The sequence below is a fragment of the Salvelinus namaycush genome, chromosome 33 (genome assembly GCF_016432855.1).
Source record: "Salvelinus namaycush isolate Seneca chromosome 33, SaNama_1.0, whole genome shotgun sequence".
In the NCBI taxonomy this organism is placed as follows: domain Eukaryota; kingdom Metazoa; phylum Chordata; class Actinopteri; order Salmoniformes; family Salmonidae; genus Salvelinus; species Salvelinus namaycush.
In genome coordinates this window covers 21,224,679-21,247,344 of record NC_052339.1, presented here as the reverse complement: position 1 = coordinate 21,247,344, position 22,666 = coordinate 21,224,679, and the positions used below count along the sequence as shown (strand labels likewise).

General features: G+C 46.1%; 1 protein-coding gene across 2 annotated transcripts in view; it reads left to right on the top strand.

Annotated features, from left to right (window-relative positions):
- The first annotated feature begins 699 nt into the window (after positions 1 to 699).
- LOC120027767 (vasoactive intestinal polypeptide receptor 2-like) overlaps positions 700 to 22,666 on the top strand; it is a 26,843-nt gene continuing 4,876 nt past the window's right edge. Inside the window, exons 1-4 of one of the 2 annotated variants that reach the window (XM_038972787.1) lie at positions 700 to 1,207; positions 9,412 to 9,510; positions 9,928 to 10,035; positions 10,567 to 10,661. In XM_038972787.1, coding sequence (XP_038828715.1) covers positions 1,072 to 1,207; positions 9,412 to 9,510; positions 9,928 to 10,035; positions 10,567 to 10,661 — 438 coding nt within the window. In that variant the 5' untranslated portion in view covers positions 700 to 1,071. Of the gene's footprint in view, positions 1,208 to 9,407; positions 9,511 to 9,927; positions 10,036 to 10,566; positions 10,662 to 22,666 lie in introns of both variants that reach the window. The other variant, XM_038972788.1, reaches the window with a different exon arrangement.

Below are 22,666 nucleotides of genomic sequence, written 5' to 3'. Positions count from 1 at the left end.
TCTTCTTCTCTTTTATCCTCACAGGAATACACCAGAGTACCTCTGATGGGACATCTATCTTTCATTATAATTATCTGACAGTCAGTCTGGCATTACAGAGCACTATCAGCTATCAGGTTTCTAAGACTACGAGCATGTAGAGTGTAGTTCAGGTGAAGGCCGCTAGAGGTCCCTGTGGTGGTGCTGTAAACTGAAGGCGGGGGAGAGGACACACCAGGCAGGTAAACCTAAGCTACATGTCCTTCACTCTGACCCTCAACTCATACCTCATAGTCCTACTCCAAACAAGCTAAATACCCTTTAGACAACTGATTATCTTTGCCATCCAGACAGAAATGATTGGAGACTAGGAGTCTAGGGAGTAGGCTACTAGGCCTAATCTCTGTCCTTAACCAGAACCACAGTTTTAGTACACTGAACAGAAACTACAACACATCTTCTCTTTTTGAAGAAAATAAACGAACCATCCAGGGACTTAATGTGACAGAAGTGGTCATGTGATGAGTTACCTTGTCTAAGACTGAATAATTGCCCTTGACCCCAACCCCAGCCTTATACAATGTCTCTCTCTCTCTCTATTTATCGTTCTCTTTTTCTCTGTGTGTGAGAGTGAGTGCTGTTGTTATTGAGCCCACTGACTGCCTCGGTAGCGTGGGCAGAGGCTGGACGGAGTTGACGGGAACGCGCAGTGCCATAAGTTAACGGGAAAGAGATCTCTGCTGTCAAACCGACCTCCGCCTCACTTCTGATAGCTGCCCTCAGAGCTTTCTGTGGCTCCGACTGACTCCCCACCTTTCCAGCATTCTCTTTCTTTTTCATAGTCTCCCTGTTTTTCTCTCTCTCCTTCTTTCTCTCCATACCAGTACAAACAGCTTTCTGGACGATTTTAACGGACACCTCGTGGAACGTTTTTTTTGTTGCGTTTACAAGCTGTGATTATTTTCTTCCCCAACACCAATTGACTGATGACATTTTAATGTGTACTTTTTTCGGTGTCTGATGACTTATTGATTTTTCGGGGTTAAATATTATGCGGGCTCTACCCTCGAGCTGCGCCCTGAGAGGGATCCCATGAGTTCCGCTAAGTGTGACAAGACCCCACGGTGCGCTTGGACATTTCGGAGTACTACTTGCTCGTGCGCGCCCTGCAACCATGGAGCGGTCACGGGTCGGTCTGCTGTTCCTCGCGCTCTGCCTTTTACGTGTGGTGAGTAGATGTCAACTATAGGTAGGTTCTGTGGCGATTTTAGCATGTAAATCTTGGTGGGACAAAAATAAAAATACTTGCATAACAGCAAAGCCACTACACAATACTAAACAATACATTAATTGCACTATAACGGTGACAAACGGTGTCCACAAACTGTTAGGGCCTACATAAAGCTGTCCCAACCGCAGAGCTTTCTTTTCAGCACCATGGAGTGAATCCTTATCCCACTACACCTGGCTATCAGCAGAGCCTTGTCTGGCAGTGAAACAGTTAATTCAGCCTTGTTTACTGTCTTTTAAAAAACATAGCTGATATGGCTGACTTGCTTTAAGAAATGTGGTTTCTACTGACAATTTAGATGTACAAACTTTGGCATTAGGGGATCACAGCTTATAAAAGCCAATCCATAATTTCGGTTAAAATATTAATGAGTGAGCTAGGATGGACGTAGCCAATTTAACTATTTGTTTAGCACTTTTGAAATGTACAGTGACAGAATTCAGAACATGGGCCGTTCTTACAGTGTTCTACCTGTACAACAAGTCCGAACCGTACGATAAAAAAAGGGGGCATATAAGCAGACAATCAAAGCTCTTACAATTACAATATTCAATGATTACATTTCTCTAAAACAGGCTAATGGCTACATGTGCACCACCAAGTCAGAACAGTAGGCTAAGTCATGATGGGAAAAGGGACCAAATTATTAGGGTGAGGCACATGGGCTACTAACAGCTTACAAACACTTAGTATTACTTTCTTAGCTACAGTATACATATCTCCCTGGCATATTACATAATTTACACAGCAGCATACAATACATTTTTGGACTCACCTTGTTGTGCTGTGCTCACTTGAACAGGAAGGTGGCGCGGCGGTCCTTGTGGGCAAATTTTGGCATCAAAGTCTGGCATTCTCTGGATTTATGGTGCTTTCAAAACAACCCCGGGGAAAAAAACAAGGTTGAATCATGATGTCAGTGATCTTCAGGTCGGAGCTCTAGGAAGAAGCCTGAGTTCCTTATCTGGAATTCCGAGTTGGATGACTGTTCAAAATGTATTTTCCCAGTCGGGGCTCGTTTTTGTCAGAGTTGCCAGTTGTCTTGAACTCTTACATTTCCCAGTTCCAAGTTTCCAGATGTTTTGAATGCGGCAGAAGTCATATGAATGTCATGTGAATGTTTATCCTTTTAAGCCTGGAAAGAGACCATTAAAACCAGACTTGGACCACACAGCCACTCCACTTAATAGCAGGATAGTGATTGCTTTGCAACGCTTACAGTTAGCCACTGATTCCTTCCAAACCACTCAATGTAGAATTAGCGATTTCCAACTTGTTGTGTAATGTTTATGTCCAATGGCCGATGAGCTCCGATAAGTTTTATCTATAATTTTTCTTCATATGACAAGGATTGAAAAGGATTTACCAGTAGATTGTGGACATGATTCATGATGATGACTGCTTGTTTAGCTTGCTAGCTAATATTTTGAAAGTATGATGTTGACATGATCAGTCCAAGGTAGATATTTTATCTGTGGCCAATGACCTTGAGCCTTTTGGATGGGCACTTCTAATGTAAGTCGATGACAGCACCCAAGGGGCTTGAATTTTCGAGCGGTGATGTAGTGTCCTCATGAGTGACAGAACACTGAGCCAATCACTGCGCAACTAGAGAACATTACCAACTCCTATGATCCGTATTTTCCGCTGGCTGGCCCACCACCACAGAAAGCACTGAGCTAGGCTGAAACACTTGCATTGTGGAGCTGCCTTACTCAAGAAAACAAAAAAGAGACCATGTTTGTATGCGGCTTTATTAACTTAATTATATATATATATATTTTTTTTTTACATGTTTGTAAACTGATATGTGACACGTATTAATGCCAAAATAACGTGCAGAACAGATGGGCCTCAAAACAGGTTTGTAAACAATGGCGGGTCGCCACTGGCTAGGTGCACTGTAGAAAGTAATTGCCCAACTCATTAAACCAATTGAATAAGTGTTACTCAAACATCTCCAACTGCCTGTAGAACTCAAATCATATATGTGGTACTCACTCTGATGTAAAGCGGATGTTCTTATAACTTAATGTTTTTGAGTATTGTTAACAAATATTAGGTTATTGAGTAAATATAACTTTATTTATCTGCTCTGCTAATCTAACGTTATTGAGTTTTTACAATTTATGATTATTTCAAGTCAATCTAACACTTATTAATAAGTTGTTCTTACTTGAGTCTATTATGTTATACATCTTTATTTAAAATAATAAAGTAGTAGTCAGACACATTGATATTTGTGTGAAATATCAATTGATTGATCTATGTTGTGCTTATTCAGTCATTTCCAAGTTTTCTTTTATCCCTCAGAAATTTTAAGACTTTGTCAAGCAACTAGTAACTGACAACAACAAAAACTATTTAGGCCTACCGTGATTTCTGTGATAATATGGAGGAATGAAAAATTATCTCTCCTTTGTAAAAGCCTATCAGTGGTGGACAGCTAAGCTGACAATGTGGACGCAATGGTAAACGTTGTGACATCTGACATACAGGTAGATTTATGTACTCTGAAAAATATAGAGCCACTATACCTGAAAAGAAACAAAAGAATGTAAATGTATATTTAGTTTCCAGTCTTTATATGTCTTTATACCAAGTTGAGATTCTCATCAGTCAGATGCAATTGGAAGTGAGTTGTTAGCCCATAGCGTTCTTTCATGGTATGCTAGAGGGCCTTCAGAAAGTATTCATACCCCAGGACATATTCCACATTGTGTTGTCTTACAGCCTGAATTCAAAATTGATAAAAAAATTATTATAATAATCACCCATTTACAGTTGAAGTCGGATGTTTACATACACTTATGTCGGAGTCATTAAAACTCGTTTTTCAACAACTCCACAAATTTATTTTTAACAAACTTAAGTTTTGGCAAGTTGGATAGGACATCTACTTTGTGCATGACACAAGTAATTTTTCCAACAATTGTTTACAGACAGATTATTTCACTTATAATTCACTGTATCACAATTCCAGTGGGTCAGAAGTTTACATACACTAAGTTGACTGTGCCTTTTAACAGCTTGGAAAATTCCAGAAAATGATGTCATGGCTTTAGAACCTTCTGATAGGCTAATTGACATCATATGAGTCAATTGGAGGTGTACCTGTGGATGTATTTCAAGACCAACCTTCAAACTCAGTGCCTCTTTGCTTGACATCATGGGAAAATCAAAAGAAATCAACTGAGACCTCGGAAAAATAATTGTAGACCTCCACAAGTCTAGTTCATCCTTGGGAGCAATTTCCAAACGCCTGAAGGTACCACGTTCATCTGTACAAATAATAGTACGCAAGTATAAACACCATGGGACCACGCAGCCGTCATACCGCTCAGGAAGGAGACGCGTTCTGTCTCCTAGAGATGAACATACTTTGGTGCGAAAAGTGCAAATCAATCCCAGAACAACAGCAAAGAACCTTGTGAAGATACTGGAGGAAACAGGTACAAAAGTATCTATATCCACAGTAAAACGAGTCCTATATTGACATAACCAGAAAGGGCGCTCAGCAAGGAAAAAGCCACTGCTCCAAAACCGCCATAAAAAAGCCAGACTACGGTTTGCAACTGCACATGGGGACAAAGATCGTACTTTTTGGAGAAATGTCCTCTGGTCTGATGAAACAAAAATATAACTGTTTGGCCATAATGAACATCGTTATGTTTGGATGAAGAAGGGGGAGGCTTGCAAGCCAAAGAACACCATCCCAACCGTGAAGCACGGGGGTGGCAGCATCATGTTGTGGGGGTGCTTTGCTGCAGGAGGGTCTGGTGCACTTCACAAAATAGATGGCCTCGTGAGGGAGGAAAATTATGTGGATATATTGAAGCAACATCTCAAGACATCAGTCGGGAAGTTAATGCTTGGTCGTAAATGTGTCTTCAAAATGGACAATGACCCCAAGCATACTTCCAAAGTTGTGGCAAAATGGCTTAAAGACAACAAAGTCAAGGTATTGGAGTGGCCATCACAAAGCCCTGACCTCCATCCTATAGAAAAGTTGTGGGCAGAACTGAAAAAGTGTGTGCGAGGAAGGAGGCCTACAAACCTGACTCAGTTACACCAGCTCTGTCAGGAGGAATGTGCCAAAATTCACCCAACTTATTGTGGGAAGCTTGTGGAAGGCTACCTGAAACGTTTGACCCAAGTTAAACAATTTAAAGGCAATCCTACCAGATACTAATTGAATGTATGTAAACTTCTGACCCACTGGGAATTTGATGAAAGAAATAAAAGCTGAAATAAATAATTCTCTCTACTATTATTCTGACATTTCACATCCTTAAAATGAAGTGGTGATCCTAACTGACCTAAGACATGGAATTGTTACTAGGATTAAATGTCAGGAATTGTGAAAAATTGAGTTTAAATGTATTTGGCTAAGGTGTATGTAAACTTCCGACTTCAACTGTACACACAATACCCCATAATGACAAAGTGAAAACATGTTTTTAGAAATCTTTGCAAATTTATTGAACATGAAATACATATATCTAATTTACGTAAGTATTCACACCCCTGAGTCGATACTTTGTAGAAGGATCTTTGGCAGCGATTACGGCTGTGAGTCTTTCTGGGTAAGTGTCTAAGACCTTTCCACACCTGGATTGTGCAACATTTGCCCATGAATCTTTTCAAAATTTTTGAAGTTCTGTCAAATTGGTTGTTGATCATTGCTAGACAACCATTTTCAGGTCTTGCCAGATTTAAGTCAAAACTGTAACTCGGCCACTGAGGAACATTCACTGTCATCTTGGTAAGCAACTCAAGTGTATATTTGGTCTTGTGTTTGAGGTTATGGTCCTGCTGAAAGGTGAACTAATCTCCCAGTGTCTGGTGGAAAGCAGACTGAACCAGATTTTCCTCTAGGATTTTGCCTGTGCTTAGCTCCATTCTATTTTTTATCCTGAATAACTCCCCATCCTTAACGATTACAAGCATACCCATAACATGATGCACCTACCACTATGGAGAGTGGTACTCAGTAATGTGTTGTATTGGATATGTCTCAAACATAAAACTTTGTATTCAGGACAAAAAGTGAATTGCTTGCCACATTTTTTGCAGTTTTTCTTTTAGTGCCTTGTTAAAAACAGGATACATGTTTATTTTTATTCTGTACAAGCTTCCTTTTCACTTTGTTAATTAGTTTGGTATTGTGGAGTAAATACAATGTAGTTGATCTATCCTCAGTTTTCTCCTATCAAAGACAAACTCTGTAACTGTTTTAAAGTCACCATTGGCCTCATGGTGAAATCCCTAAGCGGTTTCCTTCCTCTCCGGCAACTGAGTTAGGAAGGACACCTGTATCGTTGTAGTGACTGGGTGTTTTGATACACCATCCTAAGCGTAATTAATACCTTCACCATGCTCAAAGGGATATTCAATGTATGCTTTTTTTAACCCATCTCCCAATAGGTGCAAATTGGAAACCCTCCCTGGTCTTTGTGGTTGAATCTGTGTTTCACTGCTCAACTGAGGGACCTTACAGATAATTGTATGTGTGGGGTACAGAGATGAAGTAGTCATTAAAAAATCATGTTAAACACTATTATTGCACACAGTGTGTTCATTCAACTTATTATGTGACTTGTTAAGCACATTTTTACTTCTGTACTTATTTAGGCTTGCCATAACAAAGGAGTTGAATACTTATTGACTAAAGACAATTCAGTTTTTAATTTTTATTAATTTATAAAAATGTAGAAAAACATCATTCCACTTTGACGTTATGGGATAAACTCAATTGAATATATTTTAAAGTCAATACAACAAAATATGGAAAAGTCAAGGGGTGTGAATATTATCTGAAGGCACAGTAAAAGTCTGATGGCACCGGCGCACGTATCTGTCACGCCCTGGCCTTAGTTATCTTTGTTCTCTTTATTATTTTGGTTAGGTCAGGGTGTGACGAGGGTGGTTTGTGTGTTTTTGTCTCGTCTAGGGTGTTTGTACTGTCTAGGTTTTTTTTGTAGATTTATGGGGTTGGGTTCATTCTAGGTGTTTATGTAAGTCTATGGTTGCCTAGATTGGTTCTCAATTAGAGGCAGGTGTTTATCGTTGTCTCTGATTGGGAACCATATTTAGGCAGCCATGTTCTTTGGGTATTTTGTGGGTGATTGTTTCCTTTGTCAGTGTTTGTGCCACACGGGACTGTTTCGGTTTGTTCACGTTTATTGTTTTTGTATTTGTGTTCATGTTCAGTTTTCCATATTAAAACATGGACACCTACCACGCTGCGTATTGGTACGATCCTTGCTACACCTCTTCAGAGGAAGAAGAGGATGACAGCCGTTACAGTATCGCCCATATCGGTGGCCATTTTAGGTCGTACCGGTATGTCAGATTAGCTTAATCGGCAATTTATCAGTCTCGGAGCACCACAGAAACACAGCACTTTGAATGAATAACAGACACATGTTCATAACAAGTGGCTAAGGATGAAATTGATCAAAATATCTATTAAAAACATGAAAAAAATACAAAATATTGACTATAAATGTGTGAAAATGTGTGAAATTCCCCCCTTATTTTGGGGAATTTAAACCATTTACCTGTGTTACAAAAGGATATTAAAATGTAAACTGTTACTGCTTGACAGAGGGTGTCTTTGCAATCATTATCAATTTGGTGTAAAAAATGACCCCAATTGACACTTTTAAGCTAAAAATGTGTTGGTTAATCCTATTGTTACTTAATTTGATCCAGGGTGGGTTCTCTTCAGACAGATAACTCTCCCAACAAATCACGAGGCAGACATGCCAGAACATCGCGATTAAAAAACAAAGTTTGCAGGCAAAACCTTTGCAGTGGTTCTTGTGAAAGTAGTTGAAGCAAACTAGCCACTAGCGAAATGCACTCATTAAAAGTAATCTCTGTGATCTCAATCTTGCTAGCTACTATTTAGTATTTTGTTCAAGCGAATAAGGTAATGACTTAGTTCCTCTATACCAAACTGACGTTCTATTACATACAGACGTGTTAAACCGGAATATTTGAAAATTGTGGGAGGCAACCTGGATGTCTAGAGAGACTACTCTCTGTCTGTCTGTCTGTCTGTCTGTCTGTCTGTCTGTCTGTCTGTCTGTCTGTCTGTCTGTCTGTCTGTCTGTCTGTCTGTCTGTCTGTCTGTCTGTCTGTCTGTCTGTCTGTCTGTGTCTCTCTCTCTCTCTCTCTTTGTTTCTCTCCATTCCTCTCTCTCTCTCGGAAACCCGCACAGTGTCAGGATATTGAGAATTTGAATTTTGTGTGCAATAAATAAATTACATATTATAGGATGTTACACGTTTCCATTGGTAGTGGTGAGATAACGTGTGATTGGTTGAGACAGTAATGAGGAACTGTGTGATTGGTTGAGACAGTAATGAGGTTGTGGGTTATTGGTTGTTTGTGTTCTGGTGACAGTAGAGTTGATAAATCAGCTCCAAAAGGAACATAGATGCCAAGAGGATGCGGCCGATGCAGGGGAAGGAGTGGCAAGGAGTGAAAGGTGTAATCACAATGATAGTCCTGAACTGTGGCAGAGCGAAGCGTTAATTCACAATATAAACTTCATAGATCACCCAGCTTAACTACTCACACGCACGGATGCACACATACACACATGCACACATGCACACACAATACAAGCATATGAACCCCACACACAGTTTATGTTTGTCTGTAAGTGAATATCCTAAAGCCTGCAAGTCAGAAGACATACCTAGCACAGGGATGGCTGTGTGTGTGTCTGGCTGTGTGTTTGTGTTAAGTGGAGGGGGTTGTTCTTGGTTTGTTTGTTTGGATGTTCCTGTTGCCTGTGGTCACGATAAGTACCCAATGCCTTTAACCCTCTCCACACAGTGAGCTCTGTCCAAAGGAATGCAAGAATCTCTCTCTCGCTCTGTCTCTTTTCCATCTCTCTTTACACTCCCCCTCTCTCTTTCCACCCTTATGTCTTTCTCCCTCTCCCACAGTGTTTCTCATGTAGTTCAATATTCCAAATGGTACAGCCAATATGTCTGCCTAAATAGATGAGTGAAGGAGATGAGGAGAAGAAAAGAGAAAACGAGGAGAGAAGACGGGGAGTGTAGGCAGTTAAGACCGTTGAGACACATCCATTGACTGTCTTTCTACTCCCTCTGTCTAGAAAGTCAGCGGGAGAAATCCCACGTGTCACTTCCTCTGGGAGCTGCAGAGGGCAGAGCTAGTATGTCACTATGAGCTGAAGAAACAATCCATGGAGCCTGCAGGTAGACACATTCTCTCTCTCTCTTGCTCTCTCTCTCTCTCTCACACACACACACACACACACACACACACACACACACACACACACACACACACACACACACACACACACACACACACACACACACACACACACACACACACACACACACACACACACACACACACTTATTAACTGTTTGTACGTGTTTACACCAAGCGTAGCTGTAGTGAAAGTGGACAGAATCATATCTGTTGGTACACAGGGTTCCCTAACGCCTGTGACCTGTGTCTGCTTTCCCACGGGGTGTGTGTGTTTGTTTGGCGTGTGTGTGTGTGTGTGTGTGTGTGTGTGTGTGTGTGTGTGTGTGTGTGTGTGTGTGTGTGTGTGTGTGTGTGTGTGTGTGTGTGTGTGTGTGTGTGTGTGTGTGTGTGTGTAGGCTGTGGTGGCCTATGGGACAACATTTCGTGTTGGGCCCCAGCAGCAGTAGGGGAGGTGGTGACTCTCTCCTGCCCCCCTGCTCTCACACACCTCTTCGGACGACAAGGTAAACACAAATCTATTCCTCCATCCCGCTGTACCTCAATCATTCCATAAGCCATACTGTACATCCTGTCAGGATAAAAATTATAGTTGCAAATTAAATGTATTAGTGGCCTCTCGATGACCCCACTCTGAGGTTAGGGGTCACCATAAAGCAGGATTTAGCACCCTGAGAGACCTTCTCCTGAGGCTTAGGCCGGTGGCTGTAACCCAGCTAAAGGTCTGTCCAGAAGATAGAATCATCTACAGTTCACTCTGACCCACTGTTGTCATGGTCTGGGCCTGGCACTGAGGGAACCAACAGATAAGGAATGAGCATATTACGAGTGGTTTGTTCTTCACTCGGCAGTAGATTGCTGCGAGACTATCCAGAGGACCGTGTCTGTCTCCCGTTGCACCCGTCTGTATGTCTATCTGTCTATTAAACATTTTAAAATATATTATGTGTTGGCCTTATCTTTGCATTTTCACACCTTGGGCAAATTCTCGATTCCTGACAATCCCTCCTTCTATTCCTGTATGTTCTCTCTTTTAGGCAACATCAGTAGGAACTGTACCGAGGCTGGCTGGTCTGACGTCTACCCCAGCCTCAGCACTGTCTGCTGGTCCAGTGACAACAAACCCAACATGGTAGGATTAACCACGGCAACTCCACAGTTAGTGAACCAACATGGCAGAGAAACCTTAACTACTGAACCAGAATGAAGAAACAGACTCCATTCACTACTAAATCACTATACAGTCAGACATTGCACTGAGCTGGAACAGGTTGTTCAAGCAGTTGTGACTCAAATGGAAACTTCTCTTTTGTCTGCTTGATGATAGTGGGTTATAAGGTCAGGGAGCCCAGGGAAATTACATTTTGATCCCTCCAAACATTTCACAATGTTTGTCATACCCTACCTCTGAGTGTGTGTGTACTCCCTGTGGGCCTGGGGCGTCCTGTATGACGAGAGTAGGGAGTCATAGGGCTTACGTGGCCTGGCTAGGTTATTGCAGGGATATAGGAGACTGCATTCCAGTGCTCAAAGGTCATATTGAGCCTTAATCAGTATTTGTTCCCAGCCTTGTTTCTTTAATGGCATGTTCTTAGCCTGGTTAACAAACAGGCTAACTGCAATGTAACTACCAGGTTATAGAGATATATCTGGAACTGGTATCTGGTATCTCTCTCTCTCTCTCTCTCTCTCTCTCTCTCTCTCTCTCTCTCTCTCTCTCTCTCTTTCACACACTCTCTCTCTCTCTCTCTCTCTCTCTCTCTCTCTCTCTCTCTCTCTCTCTCTCTCTCTCTCTCTCTCTCTCTCTCTCTCTCTCTCTCTCTCTCTCTCTCTCTCTCTCTCTCTCTTTCACTCTCTCTCTCTCCATCCTCCTCCTCAGTGATTCCATATGGTTGATCTTTGGTGGTATGACAGCATCTGTGGTTGAGTTAGTCCAGACCCCCCAGGTGTTCCATTGAGATTCCACAGTCAGAGGAGAGGATTCTGTCTGGAAGAGAAAGGGATGAAAGGGTTCCATGCATTTACAACTGTCGAGAGGAGTCTGGACTTTCTCCTCAAATAGGGTCAAGGTCAGGGGTCAGAGGTGAAAGGTTAAAGTTAGGGATTATTGTTTGGGATTAGAGACAAAGCACAATATTAAGGTTTGAACAGTTTTATGTTTGAATGTTGATATACACAATTGTGTGTGTGTGGTATATGTTTGAGTGTGTGCGTGTGTGTTTGTAAGTGTGTGAATGCATGTGTGTGTCTCAGATGGTGTCTCAAGCAACAAGCTCTCACAGTTTCACTGCAGAATCCGATGTTTTGTCCAAAAATGTAGATTTTGGAGGTTAGGGGAGACCAGGGTTGGTTGTCACACGTTTACTCTTGTGTGTATTTCTCAGCACCAGGATATCTTACAAGACTCTTTTCAACATTAATGGGAAAGACCAAGGTTCTGGGTTGAAATGGTGCTCATTTGTATACTCACATCTTCAAATCAAATCAAAGTTTATTTGTCACGTGCGCCGAGTACAACAGTGAAATGCTTACTTACAGGCTCTAACCAATAGTGCAAAAAAGGAATTAAGTGAACAATAGGTAAGTAAAGAAATAAAACAACATTAAAAAGACAGTTGAAAACAGCAGTAGAGAGGCTATATACAGACACCGGTTAGTCAGGCTGATTGAGGTAGTATGTACAGTCGTGGCCAAAAGTTTTGAGAATGACACAAATATAAATTTTCACAGTCTGCTGCATCAGTTTGTATGATGGCAATTTCAATATACTCCAGAATGTTATGAAGAGTGATCAGATGAATTGCAATTAATTGCAAAGTCCCTCTTTGCCATGCAAATGAACTGAATCCCCAAAAAACATTTCCACTACATTTCAGCCCTGCCACAAAAGGTCCAGCTGACATCATGTCAGTGATTCTCTCGTTAACCCAGGTGTGAGTGTTGACGAGGACAAGGCTGGAGATCACTCTGTCATGCTGACTGAGTTCAAATAACAGACTGGAAGCTTCAAAAGGAGGGTGGTGCTTGGAATCATTGTTCTTCCTCTGTCAACTATGGTTACCTGGAAGGAAACACGTGCCGTCATCATTGCCTTACACAAAAGGGCTTCACAGGCAAGGAAATTGCTGCCAGTAAGATTGCACCTAAATCAACATTTATCGGATCATCAAGAACTTCAAGGAGAGCAGTTCAATTGTTGTGAAGAAGGCTTCAGGGCGCCCAAGAAAGTCCAGCAAGCACCAGGACCATCTCCTAAAGTTGATTCAGCTGTGGGATCGCGGCACCACCAGTACAGAGCTTGCTCAGGAATGGCAGCAGGCAGGTGTGAGTGCATCTGCACGCACAGTGAGGAGAAGACTTTTGGAGGATGGCCTGGTGTCAAGAAGGGCAGCAAAGAAGCCACTTCTCTCCAGGAAAAACATCAGGGACAGACTGATATTCTGCAAAAGGTACAGGGATTGGACTGCTGAGGACTGGGATAAAGTTATTTTCTCTGATGAATCCCCTTTCCGATTGTTTGGGGCATCCGGAAAAAAGCTTGTCCGGAGAAGACAAGGTGAGCGCTACCATCAGTCCTGTGTCATGCCTACAGTAAAGCATCCTGAGACCATTCATGTGTGGGGTTGCTTCTCAGCCAAGGGAGTGGGCTCACTCACAATTTTGCCTAAGAACACAGCCATGAATAAAGAATGGTACCAACACATCCTCCGGGAGCAACTTCTCCCAACCATCCAGGAACAGTTTGGTGACGAACAATGCCTTTTCCAGCATGATGGAGCACCTTGACATAAGGCAAAAGTGATAACTAAGTGGCTCGGGGAACAAAACATCGATATTTTGGGTCCATGGCCAGGAAACTCCCCAGACCTTAATCCCATTGAGAACTTGTGGTCAATCCACAAGAGGCGGGTGGACAAACAAAAACCCACAAATTCTGACAAACTCCAAGCATTGATTATGCAAGAATGGGCTGCCATCAGTCAGGATGTGGCCCAGAAGTTAATTGACAGCATGCCAGGGCGGATTGCAGAGGTCTTGAAAAAGAAGGGTCAACTCTGAAAATATTGACTCTTTGCATCAACTTCATGTAATTGTCAATAAAAGCCTTTGACACTTATGAAATGCTTGTAATTATACTTCAGTATTCCATAGTAACATCTGACAAAAATATCTAAAGACACTGAAGCACCAAATTTTGTGGAAATTAAAATTTGTTTCATTCTCTAAACTTTTGGCCACGACTGTACATGTAGATATGGTTAAAGTGACTATGCAAATATGATGAACAGAGAGTGCGGTGGGTGGTCGGGACAAAATGCATGCAGAGAGTACGGTCAGCCAATGTGCGGGAGCACTGGTTGGTCGTGCCAATTGAGGTAGTATGTACATGAATGTATAGTTAAAGTGACAATGCATATATGATAAACAAAGAGTAGCAGCAGCGTAAAAGAGAGGTTGGGGGGGGGGCACACAATGCAAATAATCCGGGTAGCCATTTGATTACTTGTTCACAAGTCTTATCGCTTGGGGGTGAAAACTGTTGAGAAGCCTTTTTGTCCTAGACTTGGCACTCCGGTACCGCTTGCCATGTGGTAGTAGAGAGAACAGTCTATAACTGGGGTGGCTGGGGTCTTTGACAATTTTTAGGGCCTTCCTCTGACACCGCCTGTCCTGGATGACAGGCAGCTTTTCCCAAGTGATGTACTGGGCCGTACGCACTACTCTCTGTAGTGCCTTGCGGTCGGAGGCCGAGCAATTGCCGTACCAGGCAGTGATGCAACCAGTCAGGATGCTCTCGATGTTGCAGCTGTAGAACCTTTTGAGGATCTCAGGACCCATGCCAAATCTTTTTCGTTTCCTGAGGGGGAATAGGCTTTGTCGTGCCCTCTTCACGACTGTCTTGGTGTGTTTGGACCATTCTAGTTTGTTGGTGATGTGGACACCAAGGAACTTGAAGCTCTCAACCTGCTCCACTACAGCCCCGTCGATGAGAATGAGGGCATGCTCGGACCTCCTTTTCCTGTAGTCCACAATCATCTCCTTAGTCTTGGTTATGTTGAGGGATAGGTTGTTATTCTGGCACCACTAAGGCCAGGTCTCTGATCTCCTCCCTATAGGCTGTCTCGTCGTTGTCGGTGATCAGGCCTACCACTGTTGTGTCGTCTGCAAACTTAATGATGGTGTTGGAGTTGTGCCTGGCCATGCAGTCGTGGGTGAACAGGGAGTACAGGAGGGGACTGAGCACGCACCCCTGGGGAGGTCCAGTGTTGAGGATCAGCGTGAAAGATGTGTTGCTACCTACCCTCACCACCTGGGGGCGGCCCGTCAGGAAGTCCGGGATCCATTTGCAGAGGGAGGGTTTAAGTCCCAGGATCCTTAGCTTAGTGATGAGCTTTGAGGGCACTATGCTGTTGAATGCTGAGCTAGTAGTCAATGAATAGCATTCTCACATAGGTGTTCCTTTTGTCCAGGTGGGAAAGGGCAGTGTGTAGTGCAATAGAGATTGCATCATCTGTGGATCTGTTTGGGCGGTATGCAAATTGGAGTGGGTCTAGGGTTTCTGGGATAACGGTGTTGATGTGAGCCATTACCAGCCTTTCAAAGCACTTCATGGCTACTGACGTGAGTGCTACGGGTCTGTAGTCATTTAGGCAGGTTACCTTAGTGTTCTTGGGCACAGGGACTATGGTGGTCTGCTTGAAACATGTTGGTATTACAGACTCAATCAGGGACATGTTGAAAATGTCAGTGAAGACACCTGCCAGTTGGTCAGCACATGCCCGGAGCACACGTCCTGGTAATCCATCTGGCCCCGCAGCCTTGTGTATGTTGACCTGTTTAAAGGTCTTACTCACGTCGGCTACGGAGAGCGTGATCACACAGTCGTCCGGAACAACTGATGCTCTCATGCATGCCTCAGTTTTGCTTGCCTCGAAGCGAGCATAGAAGTGATTTAGCTTGTCTGGTAGGCTTGTGTCACTGGGCAGCTCGCGGCTGTGCTTCCCTTTGTAGTCTGTAATAGTTTGCAAGCCCTGCCACATAAGCCAAGCGTCGGAGCCGGTGTAGTATGATTCAATCTTAGCCCTGTATTGACGCTTTGCCTGTTTGATGGTTCGTTGCAGGGCATAGCAGGATTTCTTGTAAGCTTCCGGGTTAGAGTCCCACACCTTGAAAGCGGCAGCTCTACCTGTTAGCTTAGTGCGAATGTTGCCTGTAATCCATGGCTTCTGGTTGGGGTATGTACGTACAGTCACTGTGGGGACGACGTCCTCGATGCACTTATTGATAAAGCCAGTGACTGATGTGGTGTACTCCTCAATGTCATCGGAAGAATCCCGGAACATGTTCCAGTCTGTGAAAGATGGGGTTGATCGTCGATCTGTCGATCGTTGTCCCTGATTGAGAATCATACTTAGGCAGCCTGGGTTTCACGTGTGTTTTGTGGGTGTTTGTTTCCGTGTCTGTGTTTGTTGCACCACACGGTACTGTATCGGTTTATGCACTTCGTTTATTTGTTTTGTAATTCAGTATTCAGTTTCGTTTTAATAAATCATTATGAACACTAACCACTCTGCGTATTGGTCCGATCCGTCTCGCCTCTCCTCGTCCGAGGAGGAGGAAGAATATGACGATAGCCGTTACAGAAACACCCACCACCAAAGGACCAAGCGGAGTGGAGAAGGGCGGCAACAGCAGCGGAAAAAAACCCAGGACTCCTGGACTTGGGAAGAGATTCTGGACGGCAAAGGACCCTGGGCCCAGCCAGGGGAATATCGCCGTCCCAAGGCGGAGTTGGAGGCAGCGAAGGCAGAGAGGCGCTGGTATGAGGAGGCAGCGCGGCGACGCGGTTGGGAGCCCGAGAGTCAGACCCAAAAATTTCTTGGGAGGGGGCACACGCGGAGTGTGGCAAAGCCGGGTAGGATACCTGAGCCAACTCCCCGTGGTTACCGTGGAGTGAGAGGGCGTCGTACTGGTCAGACACCGTGTTATGCGGTAAAGCGCACGGTGTCCCCAGTACGCGTGCTTAGCCCAGTGCGGGCTATTCCACCTCGCCGCACTGGTAGGGCTAGGTTGGGCATCGAGCCGGGTGCCATGAACATGTACATGGCACCAGCCTTACAGATGGTGTCCCCGGTTCGCCAGCATAGCCCAGTGCGGGCTATTCCACCTCGCCGCACTGGCAGGGCTACGGGGAACATTCAACCTGGCAGGGTTGGGGAGGCTCGGTGCTCAAGAGCGCGTGTCCTCCTTCACGGTCCGGTATACCCGGTGCCACCTCCACGTACCAGTCCTCCGGTGGCAGCCCCCCGCACCAGGCTGTCTCTCCGGGTTCTCTCTCCAGCTGCTCCCACCTGTCCAGCGCTGTCAGAGCCTTCCTCCTCTCCAGCGCAGCCTGAGTCTGAACTGCCTGCGCTGTCTGAACTGTCTGCCTGCCCAGCGCTGTCCGTCTGTACTGAGCCGTCAGAGCTGCCCGTCTGTACTGAGCCGTCAGAGCTGCCCGTCTGTACTGAGCCTTCAGAGCCGTCCAGCCAGGACCAGCCAGAGCCGTCCAGCCAGGACCAGCCAGAGCCGTCCAGCCAGGACCAGCCAGAGCCGTCCAGCCAGGACCAGCCAGAGCCGTCCAGCCAGGAGCAGCCAGAGCCGTCCAGCCAGGAGCAGCCAGAGCCGTCCAGCCAGGAGCTGCCTGAGCCGTCCAGCCAGGAGCTGCCTGAGCCGTCCAGCCAGGAGCTGTCTGAGCCAGCCAGCCAGGAGCTGCCAGAGCCGTCCAGCCAGGAGCTGCCTGAGCCAGCCAGCCAGGAGCTGCCTGAGCCAGCCAGCCAGGAGCAGCCAGAGCCAGCCAGCCAGGAGCAGCCAGAGCCAGCCAGCCAGGATCCGCCAGAGCCAGCCAGCCAGGATCCGCCAGAGCCAGCCAGCCAGGATCCGCCAGAGCCAGCCAGCCAGGATCCGCCAGAGCCAGCCAGCCAGGATCCGCCAGAGCCAGCCAGCCAGGATCCGCCCCTCAGTCCGGTGCTGTCCCTCAGTCCGGAGCTGCCCCTCAGTCCTTTGCTGCCCTTTGGTATAGTGGGATTGACATGGAGGGTGGCCATTGGGAGGAGGCCACGTAAGCGGGGTTTGACTATGGTGGGGTGGGGACCACGACCAGCGCCAGAGCCGCCACCGTGGACAGACGCCCACCCAGACCCTCCCCTAGAGTTTATGCTGGTGCGCCCGGAGTTCGCACCTTAAGGGGGGGGGGTTATGTCACGTTCCTGACCTGTTTTCCTTTTTCTTGTATTTATTTAGTTGGTCAGGGCGTGAGTTGGGTGGGTTTGTCTATGTTTGATTTTCTATGTTGGGATGTATGATTCTCAATCAGAGACAGCTGTCGATCGTTGTCCCTGATTGAGAATCATACTTAGGCAGCCTGGGTTTCACATGTGTTTTGTGGGTGTTTGTTTCCGTGTCTGTGTTTGTTGCACCACACGGTACTGTATCGGTTTATGCACTTCGTTTATTTGTTTTGTAATTCAGTATTCAGTTTCGTTTTAATAAATCATTATGAACACTAACCACTCTGCGTATTGGTCCGATCCGTCTCGCCTCTCCTCGTCCGAGGAGGAGGAAGAATATGACGATAGCCGTTACAGTGAGAGAGAGGCAACAAACCCAGATAGCACAGATACCTCTGCACAATGGATGTACATATGATGCATTGAGCAGTTTAGACATGGTTTGCTCATGGCAAGATGTCTCAAAGATGTGTGTAGAATGCCTACATTCTAAATTCTACAGTTCTACATCGTTTAGACGTCGGCCAGGCGTCAACATTCTATTCTGATGTCTGCAATGTTTTACCAATATGCAAACGTTCTCCACACTACATATTCCCAACACATTTTGATATGTCAGCCAAAGCTGTTTGTGTTTACTTGTAATGGAGGTCTCTATAGCAACAGCATAAAATAGCTTGGGATTTATTATACTGCATACTGGCAGTGGCAATGTCCACGAACAATATAGTAATAATGTGTTTGATAGTGACAACTAACCCCACATTCTATATGACATCCATCGCCACCACTTTCTCCAATGCTAATTAAGATTTTTATTTGTGATTGCATTTGTTAAGGATCCCCATTAGTTCCTGCCAAGGCAGCAGCTACTCTTCCTGGGGTCCAGCAACATTAAGGCAGTGTCACGTTCGTTCTCCTCCTCGTCTGAGGAGGTGCATGGATCGGACCAATACGCAGAGTGATATGAATACATCTTCTTTTATTAGAGACGAAGACGAAACGAACAATATACAAACTAATACAAAAAACAATAAACCACTGTCACGTTCCTGACCTGTTTTCTGTTGTTTGGTATGTGTTTATTGGTCAGGGCGTGAGTTTTGGGTGGGCAGTCTATGTTTTCTGTTTCTATGTTGGTTTTGGGTTGCCTGGTATGGCTCTCAATTAGAGGCAGGTGTTTGACGTTTCCTCTGATTGAGAGTCATATTAAGGTAGGTTGTTCTCACTGTTTGTTTGTGGGTGATTGTCGTCCGTGTCTGTGTCTGCGCACCACACGGGACTGTAGCGTTTGTTCGTTCGTTTGTTATAGTCTGTACCTGTTCCTACGTGCTTCGTGTTATGTAAGTTATGTAAGTTCTCATGGAAGGACCCTGGGCAGAGCCAGAAGAGTGTCGCCGTCCCAAGGCGGAGCTGGAGGCATCTAAAGCGGAGAGGCGACGATATGAGGAGGCAGCACGGAAGCAAGGCTGGAAGCCCGCAAGTACAACCCAGGAGAGAGGTAGCTTAGGACAGAGGGACAACTCTGTACTAATGGCAGCTCCGGACTGAGTAGCAGCTCCGGACTGGGTGGCAGCTCCGGACTGGGTGGCAGCTCCGGACTGAGTGGCAGCTCCGGACTGAGTGGCAGCTCCGGACTGAGTGGCAGCTCCGGACTGAGTGGCAGCTCATGACTGGAGGGCAGCTCATGACTGTAGGGCAGCTCATGACTGTAGGGCAGCTCATGACTGTAGGGCAGCTCATGACTGGAGGGCAGCTCATGACTGGAGGGCAGCTCATGACTGGAGGGCAGCTCATGACTGAAGGGCAGCTCATGACTGTAGGGCAGCTCATGACTGTAGGGCAGCTCATGGCTGTAGGGCAGCTCATGACTGGAGGGCAGCTCATGACTGGAGGGCAGCTCATGACTGGAGGGCAGCTCATGACTGGAGGGCAGCTCATGACTGTAGGGCAGCTCTGGCAGCTCCTGACTGGCTGGCTGGCTCTGGCAGCTCCTGACTGGCTGGCGGCTCTGGCAGCTCCTGACTGGCTGGCGGCTCTGGCAGCTCCTGACTGGCTGGCGGCTCTGGCAGCTCCTGACTGGCTGGCGGCTCTGGCAGCTCCTGACTGACGGACGGCTCTAGCGGCTCCTGACTGACGGACGGCTCTAATGGCTCGGGACAGACGGGCGGCTCTAATGGCTCGTGGCAGACGGATGGCTCAGAAGGCGCTGGGCAGACGGATGGCTCAGAAGGCGCTGGGCAGACGGATGGCTCAGAAGGCGCTGGGCAGACGGATGGCTCAGAAGGCGCTGGGCAGACGGATGGCTCAGACGGCGCTGGGCAGACAGATGGCTCAGATGGCGCTGGGCAGACAGATGGCTCAGACGGTGCTGGGCAGACAGATGGCTCAGACGGTGCTGGGCAGACGAGCAGTGCAGGCGGCGTTGGGCAGACAGCCGACTCTGCCCTGCTGAGGCGCACAGTAGGCCTGGTGCGTGGTGCCGGAACTGGAGGTACCGGGCTGACGGCACGCACCTCAGGGCGAGTGCGGGGAGAAGGAACAGTGCGTACAGGGCTCTGGAGACGCACTGGAAGCCTGGTGCGTGGTGTAGGCACTGGTGGTACTGGGCTGGGGCGGGAAGGTGGCGCCGGATATACCGGACCGTGCAAGCGTACTGGCTCCTTTGAGCACTGAGCCTGCCCAACCTTACCTGGTTGTATGCTCCCCGTAGCCCAACCAGTGCGGGTTATTCCACCTCCCCGCACTGGTCGGGCTACGGGGAGCATACAACCAGGTAAGGTTGGGCAGGCTCAGTGCCTGCTGTGTAGGCGAACCGGGGACACCATGCGTAAGGCTGGTGCCATGTATGCCGGCCAGAGGAGACGCTCTGGAGACCAGACGCGTTGAGCCGGCTTCATGGCACCTGGCTCAATGCCCAATCTAGCCCTGCCAGTGCAGGGAGGTGGAATAACCCGCACCGGGCTATGCACACGTACAGGAGACACCGTGCGCTCTACCGCATAACACGGTGTCTGCCCGTACTTTCGCGCTCCACGGTAAGCTCGGGGAGTTGGCGCAGGTCTCCTACCTGACTTCGCCACACTCCCTTGTAGCCCCCCCCCCCCCCAATAAATTTTTTGGGCTGACTCACAGGCTTCCTACCGCGTCGTCGTGCTGCCTCCATTCGCCGGTATCCCTCCTCGCACTGTTCCAGAGAATCCCAGGCGGGCTCCGGCATTCGCCCTGGGTCGATCGCCCACCTGTCGATCTCCTCCCACGTAGTATAGTCCAGATCCTGCTCCCATTGCCATAAATCCTGTGTATGTTCCTGCTGTCGCTTGACACGCTGCTTGGTCCCGTTCGGGTGGGTAATTCTGTCACGGCTGTCTAATTCCTCCTCCTCGGATGAGGAGAAGGAGTAAGGGTCGGACCAAAACGCAGCGTTGTATGATGACATACTGATTTATTTAAATAAAGACGAAACACGAAGAACACTTGAATTGATTACAAAATAACAAACGACGTAGACTGACCTGAACATAAGAACTTACATAAACACGAAGAACGCATGAAACAGGAACAGACTACCCAAACGAACGAACAAACGAAACAGTCCCGTGTGGTAGACACAGACACAGGAACAATCACCCACCCTAAACTAGACAAAACACACAAACATCCCATGTCACACCCTGACCTAACTAAACTAATAAAGAAAATCAATATAACAGAGGCCAGGGTGTGACAGGCAGTTACATACCGTTTAAAATATTACATGACATTACATTTCATAACACTTTACCCAATACTTTTACTGAGTTGCCTCAGGGCACTACTCCACTATCACATATTTACAATACAACATCAACTAACCTGTACCCCTGCACACTGACTCGTTACCGGTGCCCCCTGTATATAGCCTCGTTATTCTTATTGTATTACTTTTTACTTTAGTCTAGATGGTAAATATTTTCTTAACTCTTCCGTAACTGAACTATTGGTTAAGGGCTTGTAAGTAAGCATTTCACAGTAAGGTCTACACTTGTTGTATTCGGCGCATGTGACAAATAAAGTTTGATTTGAACGTGTTTGTAGAGTGCACGTCTTATCATTTGCAAGTATGTCTGTCCCTGCTGTTCCATAAGGTGTATTTTTATTTTTATTTTACTGCATGCATCAGTTACCTGATGTGAGCAAACCCCAAGCCTACATTTATTTAACTAGGCAAGTCAGTTAATTAAGAACAAATTCTTATTTACAATGACGGCCTAGGAACAGTGGCTTAACTGCCTTGTTCAGGGGCGGAATGACATATTTTTTACCTTGTCAGCTCTGGGATTCGATCTAGCAACCTTTCGGTTACTAGTCCAACGCTCTAACCACTAGGCTACCTGCCACCCCTTGATGGTAATAGCGCTCACCGTTGCCCATAGTGGTTGGTTTTGAAGTAATATCTCGACGTCCTGCTTACCTGGACGGACGGCAAATATTTGCAACCTGGCTAGGGGAATGTTGTTTATCAGGATGAGAGGTTGATGGGGAGGAGAATGGTTGTTTATCAGGATGAGAGGATGATGGGGAGGAGAATGTTGTTTATCAGGATGAGAGGGTGATGGGGAGGAGAATGTTGTTTATCAGGATGAGAGGATGATGGGGAGGAGAATGTTGTTTATCAGGATGAGAGGATGATGGGGCGGAGAATGGTTGTTTATCAGGATGAGAGGATGATGGGGAGGAGAATGTTGTTTATCAGGATGAGAGGATGATGGGGAGGAGAATGGTTGTTTATCAGGATGAGAGGGTGATGGGGAGGAGAATGTTGTTTATCAGGATGAGAGGATGATGGGGAGGAGAATGGTTGTTTATCAGGATGAGAGGATGATGG